The sequence below is a fragment of the Humulus lupulus genome, chromosome 4 (assembly GCF_963169125.1).
Source record: "Humulus lupulus chromosome 4, drHumLupu1.1, whole genome shotgun sequence".
Taxonomy (NCBI): Eukaryota; Viridiplantae; Streptophyta; class Magnoliopsida; order Rosales; family Cannabaceae; genus Humulus; species Humulus lupulus.
Genome location: NC_084796.1, coordinates 204,102,625 through 204,109,829, shown reverse-complemented (window position 1 = coordinate 204,109,829; position 7,205 = coordinate 204,102,625). Strand labels below are relative to the sequence as shown.

Here is a 7,205-nt window from a genome sequence, read left to right as displayed (position 1 = left end):
ATTTATGCACTCAAAATTTTCTATATATATTAAATAGAATATATATATTCAGTTCAAGTTTTAAATACAAGGGAAAGCATAACTTAATGTGTACTATAAACAACCTTAGCAGCAAGTGCAAAAGAATAATGAACTTCTTTTGCTAAATACAACTTTAATGAAAATTAAACCTGCTACTGTTTATAGTGAACACCATGATTATAGATACCAAAAGCATTAAAACTATAATTCATCAATATCAGAGATGTAACAGCTAAGTAAGCAATGAGTGTTTTTTTTTTCAATCTTTCTCCTGATAATAAACCAAACTGAAATAAGTATGGTACCCAATTTATTTGTAATAAGCAGAATCTATATAATACATATATCGAAATTTTGGTTACCTGAAATTGTTTACTGGTTTTTTCACGCATAAATACTCTCCATTCAGTTTCTGATTTGATATTATCAGGCTTTAATTTTAGTCGTTCTTGTTCATTTGGTAGCTCGTTCAGCTTAGTAACTAGCCTGGACTTGGAAGATCTCCACAGGTCTCCCATTACTTTCATACACCAGTCTCGTTCCCAATCTTTGTCCACCTTATACCTTGTCTGCATTCACATTAAATATTAATTTATGAGTATTCACCTAAAATTTTTATCTTTTAACACATGAATAAATATAAGTTTAGAACCTGGATTGTTGACCACAAAATATCTTTCATTGATTTTGGAACCTTTCGCCAATCAGCTATTGTGTATGGTACAAGTTCCCTTACAAGAGGACCTATAAATGATGAAAGACTAACCGAGCCTTCCCCTACAGCTTGCCCTCTTGCATTAAACCTTACAGTAATACGACCATCAGGTTGGAGAGCAATACCTTTCAGCTTTGTTGGGCCTCTTTTCCTTTTGTTTTGAGTGACATGCTCTGTAGAGTTAACTAGAAATTCTTCCTGATTATTATTGAGAGGCACATCTTCTTCATGAGCAATAGATTGGCGATGGGAGGACCTTGTATTAGCAGCAGGAGAACCTTTGGTTGATGGCCTAATCAACCTAGACTTGGGTGACTCGTTCATCATAGTTTCTGAATTCTTTTGTGGAGTGTTAAAATCATCTTCAAAATCATTGTCAACAAAATGGCGCAGAGATCTTCTTGTTTTGTTCAGGTTGTGGAGTGGAGATGTTGCTTGGGTTCTACCTAACGCAGTTGCTCGTTGTGGGGACATGTTTTCATCTTCGTTGTCATCCTCATTTGTTGGATTTATACCAAACGCTGCTTCATAAGATCTTTTAGAAGCAGGTGGTGAATCCATTACAACTTTAGTAGAGGATGCAAAACGAAGCTTCGATTTCTTCTTCTCTGCCAACTTTCCAAACTTAGCTGCTAATTGCCTCCTCTTTTCTGCCACAATTGCTTTCAAAGCACCAAGTTGCAAGTGAACTTGAGTTGAAGGTGATCCAACCTCCTTTTCATTGACTAAACCTCCATCCTTTTCATTGACTACACTTCCATCCTGCTTCTTTTTTCTAGTCTCCATATTGTACCTGTATAAGATTAAGAGATTAAGAGATTTAGTTAAAAGTAATTTGAAATATGCCAATCACAATGCTCAAGTTAAGGAAATTTTTTTTAAAGCAGTTCAAGAAACTTAATAAGTACAATAATAAAAAAAAATCATAAAAAATTAATGACTATACATTTTATGATTAATAAGAAAATGTTTTACTTTTTAACTTTGAGCAATCGAATTCTCATCATGTTGGTCATCATATATTTCTGATTCGTAGTGTCCTCTTGGTGGAGCCTTTAACACAATATACCAATTTGAATTTTCATTCTCCCTTGCGTAAAATATCTGTTTAGCTTGTGAAGCAAGTATGAATGGTTCTCTAATAAACTCTTTTTGTCCTTGGTGTAGGTTTACAAGAGTATACCAATCAACCTTCTTTACACCCTTGCCAACATGTGCCCAATTGCACCTAAATAAAGGGATATGAAAACTGTAATAGTCCAAGAGTATAATCTGATTAATTAACCCATAATATCCTACAACATCAGCCAATTGTGCATCATCTTTAGCACTAGATCTACACATTGTTGTTGCTTCCATATAAACACCACTATTTTGTGTCGTTCTCTCTGCATCCTTAGTATGAAATTGCTGCCCATTAATAACATATCCCTTATAGGATATGACTGCTTTACGAGGACCATGTGCCAATCTTGATAACATAGCATCAAATTCTGCAGTAGAAAACTACAGAAGGAAACATTTTTATCACATAATTTAATCGTACTTTCAGATTAATACAAATTTGATGCTATGTTAAAAATTATTGGCCCATACCTTTTCTTCTAACCACAAGGGAAAAAGCTCAGTATGTTGTTTCCAAAGTAGAGTGTGATTGGTTCTTAAAGTATTGTTATTCTTTTTTAGTTCTTGTAGATGCATCCTATATTTTAAAAAAAAATTAATCACCATCAATAATTAAGCGACAGTGAAATTAGAAGATAATAAGTTTATCCACTCACTCTAAATATTGCTCTGTCACAGCTAAATTGAATAATACATAGCGATGTGCACTAGCTAGATCCTTATCATTTAGTGTAACAGTTACACCACGATGAAGTGGATGACCTTCAAGTATCACATCACTATCATTATATTCGTTACGTCCAATGAAGGAACCTTCGTCATTAGATTGTTTAAAAAATGATGCACAAAAGCGCATTGACTCATCTGCAATGTAACGTTCAGCAATAGATGCTTCGGGATGTGTAGGTTGCATCACATACCCTTTAAGTAACTTCATATATCTACAAATAAAGAAGGAACCTTCCTCATTAGTTAAGGGAAATTCATGTTATACTATTGAAAGGTTACTAAAAATATTTACCTTTCAAAGTGATACATCCATCGAAATTGAACAGGACCACATAATAACACTTCTCGTCCAAGGTGAACAACTAAATGTACCATAGAGTCGAAGAATGAAGGAGGAAAATATCTTTCAAACATACAAATTGTTTCAACTACTTCTGCTTCCAATTCTATGATTTCTTTTTCGTCAACCACATGTTGGCATATTCCATTAAAAAATTTGCTAAGTCTTATAATTGCCTCTCTTGGACCATCCTCCATCAATCCTCGAATGGCCACTACCAGCAATTGTTGCATTAAGACATGGAAATCATGAGACTTAAGCCCCATCAACTTACGTTCCTCAACTACTACACAGTTACTAATGTTTGAGCTATAACCATCAGGTAACTTTAAATCAAATAACCTTTGGCAAAACATTGTCTTCTCTGATCTAGAAAGTGTGTAAGATGCTGCTGGAAGTCGTATAATCCCATCTTTCTCCACCGGATGCAAGGCCTTCTTGATACCCAAATCCTTTAAATCCAATCGAGCATTAAGATGATCTTTGGATTTTCCATTCAAGCCCAACAATGTGCTAATAATACTATCACACACATTTTTTTCTATATGCATAACATCCAAATTATGAAGAACTAACAAAACCTACAAAGATTAAAGACACATCATCAACAAATTGAAGTTACATTTTATAAGCTTAAACTTTCAATTTTAAATAACTTCAAAATATATTAAACTAACCTCCCAATATGGTAGATTGAAAAATATAGATTTCTTCTTCCACATTCCTTCCACCTTATTATCCCGACTCCTTTTTTTGGGATTCATATTTTTTCCAAAATCGTTGGTATTTTGATTTAGTTCTTCAACAATTTCACTACCACTCAAAACTTTAGGGGGGCCCCTTTCTTCTGTAGCTCCATTGAACCATGCTTTCTTAGACCGATATGGATGATCAAACGGGAGAAATCTCCTAGTATTTTGGTATGAAATTTTTTTACTATGTTTCAGCCTAGTTGCACATGTATCATTACCACAAATCGGGCAAGCTGTCTTTCCTTTGGTTGTACACCCAGCAAGATTTCCATATGCAGGAAAATCATTTATTGTCCACAACAACATTGCCTTCAAATTGAAGAAGCTTTTGTCGAATGCATCATAAGTATGCACTCCATTATTCCACAACTTGTTTAAGTCTTCAATAAGAGGCTCCAAATAAATATCAATATCGTTTCCAGGTTGTTTACGACCTGGAATCAATAATGACAAAAATGTATTTTCGTCCCTCATGCACAACCAAGGTGGTAAATTATAGATAACAAGCATCACTGGCCAACAACTATAAGTGGAGCTTAGACTTTTATAGGGGTTAATTCCATCAGCAGCTAGTCCGAGCCTAAGGTTGCGTGGTTCAAGATTAAACTCTGGCCATCTTTCATTAATGGAATCCCAAGCAGGTGTATCAACTGGATGTCGCATCTTCCCATCAATACTTTTATGAGTGAAATGCCACCTTAAGTTTTCAGCCATTTCTTTTGATCTAAACAATCTTTTCAATCGGGGTATTATCGGAAAATACCTCAAAACTTTGGCAGCCTCACCAACTTTAACATTCTTTGTGTGTTTATCAACTTTCCATCTAGAAACACTACACTTTGGACAAACATCCATTTTAGCCTTCTCCCTTCTAAATAAGCAACAATCATTAATACAAGCATCAATCTTTTCATATTTCAAATCGAAATTTCTCAAAAATTTCCTAACTGAGTACATGGAATCAGGAAGTACATTGTTTTTGGGAAACATATCACAAAGGAGTTCTAAAAGCTTTGTAAAACTTTTGTCTGTCCAACCATTCAGATTCTTCAACCTATATAAAGCTACAATTGATGAAAGTTTTGTGTATTTCTCACTCCCTTCATATAAAGGAGTTTCCGCATCCTCCAAGTTCTTTTGAAGATCTTCGTTAACAAATTCATCGTCTTCACCACCTCCACAACCTATATTATTGTCCACATCATCCATGGCAGCAGTCGTGTATAAATCAAATGCATCCATATCATTCGAAACTTCATCAACTTGAGTATCAATGGGTTGCTCTCCATGGTGAACCCAAATACGATAAGTTGGATCCATTCTGGTTATAACTAAGTGCTCAAAAACATCATCAACACAATGATGATTTAAGTTTCGACACTTCTTATAAGGACAGATAATTTTATTTGGAAAACCATAATTTCTTTCTACCATTTTCACAAAGTCCCATGCCGCATCCGTGTACTCTTTTGTAGCTCTACATATTTTTAAAAAAAAAAGAGATTAACCTTAATATATTTTCTTAGGCCTTCAATATTACTTGAAATTTAAAGTTATTTTTGAAATAATACCTGTTTAGTTTCACCCAATTTTTGTTCAACATTTTCTTCACTTAGCTGCTATCTAAGCTAGCTATATAAGTCCTAGTCTTCTTCATAATAAAAAAAAAAAAAAAAAATTCAGATCAAGAGAAAAAAGGACAAAGATATTTAGTTGTTTATAAATTTATTTGCCTTATAGGATTCATACTTTATCAATTGTTCAATAAAGAATATGAGATCAAGTTCAAAACTGGAGTAGAGACAAAGATCACAGTGATCTTTGTTCTTCAACCAATATAATTCTTGTGTTAGTTTCATTATTTCTTTTCTTCTTCTCTATTTAGTTTTCTGGGCTATATTCATTTTGGTTCACTTCTGTTTTTACTAACATTACATTCTGCACTCTACACATTTATTTAAATGTGCCATTGAATATGTTGTTCTAGTTTTGAGAAAGAGTTTCCTTTTAACTACTGACTTCGTTATTTGATCATGAGTATAACATTTAGAACAAGAGATAATACCAATACAAACAATAAATTTAGTTCAAGTTTGATTTAAACAGAATAACAAACAAATAAGATCATTCAATCTCTATAAGCATATAAGCCCATTAAGGATTAAACCTGATGCTCTACAGAAATGTCTTCTCTCTCTCTCTCTTTAACCTAAGGTAGAAATGTCTTCTCTCTTTATCCGAAGGAAAAGTACCTGTAACAATGCACAATATGTTTCAATAGGATTAAAAAAAATATGAGGAACAAGTTTGAGAGAATACAATAATGAGCAAAGGAGAGAGTTATTGTGCAAACATTAAAACAATTAATAGACAAACGAAACCAAATATCTTTAATGGAAATGAAAATTAGTTTCACTTTCTTATATTTAATATAACTTGTAAATACTATAGATAAGAAAATGAAATTCAACACAAATCAACCAAAGACAACAAGTAGCTAACATTCTTTCAATACATATAAATACACAAATATAATAAACCCAACAACTATTTTTTTTAGGAAGACTAGTAGATGTTAGAATTGTAGAACACTCAACAAAAATGCATAAACATTAATATCCTAATATTTAAGCTACAATTAGAACAAGTTTTATCTTTCTTTCTTTCTCTACAAAAAGAAGAAATTAATTAAAATATCTAAAGAATATTCTATTGATTGTTTTTGCATATACAACAGTGACCATAAAAAATTGTAATAGTATTGGGAGGGAGGGAATGAGCTTGTGAATATTCTTGTTCTTGATGTTGATGTAGTTTGAGTGACATGAAAACATGCATGCACAGACACATTTTGTACATTGATATCAAGGGAAACTATCCATAAACATAACACTTACTTTTTGGCAAGTCCACCCGTTGTTTATGTTCGTGGAGTGAATCCTGAATAACTGAAATCGAGGAAACAAATAAGCATCGAGCCTGTGCATCAATATTCAGGATTAGTCCAGCTGAATAAATGATCATTTAAGCTTGTTAAGGCATAAAGGACAGTTACGAACTAGTATGAACAAAAAACGCCAAGTACAGAAACACTATACCAACTTCAACACCAGCAAAAACACTCTCCAGAAATTCAGAACCCGTGTAAATTGCTTTTATTGTACTCTTGTGGTCCTGAAATGATTGAAACAGAACTCATATAAACTGCTTTTATCATTAGGAAAAACTGATAAGATCTTCCTGCTTCAAACAATTGCTAACCCAGTAATTCAGAGAAAAAAACAGCAATAAAATCCAGACCAATCAACCCAGAATTCAATTCCAGCCAGAAAACAGTAAAGAGAGAGAGAAACAATTTAGTGCCCATCAAGTGTTCTTGTATCAAAGTTGGTAGATAACTTTAAGATGGAAGTACAACTTTAAGTTTTCTGAATCCAATCATAGTTTTGATTTGTTTTCTTTAATTAGTACCATATAATTCACTCCAAGTAGAATGAAATAGCTCACTTTACCTTTATATTTG

The 7,205-nt window shown here is 33.2% G+C and overlaps 1 protein-coding gene and 1 long non-coding RNA gene across 2 annotated transcripts; both read right to left on the bottom strand.

The window, feature by feature from the left end:
• Window positions 1–921: 921 nt before the first annotated feature.
• On the bottom strand, window positions 922–5,285 carry LOC133832817 (uncharacterized). The gene is made up of 9 exons (XM_062263108.1): window positions 5,254–5,285; window positions 3,608–5,159; window positions 2,883–3,511; window positions 2,518–2,802; window positions 2,333–2,438; window positions 2,022–2,242; window positions 1,806–1,964; window positions 993–1,529; window positions 922–934 (listed from the first exon to the last, which is right to left on the bottom strand). Exons 1-9 carry the CDS (start codon window positions 5,283–5,285, stop codon window positions 922–924), a joined length of 3,534 nt encoding a protein of 1,177 aa, XP_062119092.1.
• A 456-nt stretch (window positions 5,286–5,741) lies between these two features.
• On the bottom strand, window positions 5,742–6,631 carry LOC133829369 (uncharacterized). The gene is made up of 2 exons (XR_009891720.1): window positions 6,580–6,631; window positions 5,742–5,934 (listed from the first exon to the last, which is right to left on the bottom strand). It is a non-coding gene; the product is annotated as an uncharacterized LOC133829369 (long non-coding RNA).
• Between the last annotated feature and the right edge of the window lie 574 nt (window positions 6,632–7,205).

Coding starts and splice junctions, on each gene's coding strand:
- LOC133832817 (XM_062263108.1), bottom strand. CDS start 5,285: ATGTTGAACAAAAATTGGGTGAAACTAAACAG. Junction 2,243..2,332: donor CCTTGTGGTTAGAAGAAAAG/GTATGGGCCAAT, acceptor TTCCTTCTGTAG/TTTTCTACTGCAGAATTTGA. Junction 1,965..2,021: donor GATGTTGTAGGATATTATGG/GTTAATTAATCA, acceptor CCCTTTATTTAG/GTGCAATTGGGCACATGTTG.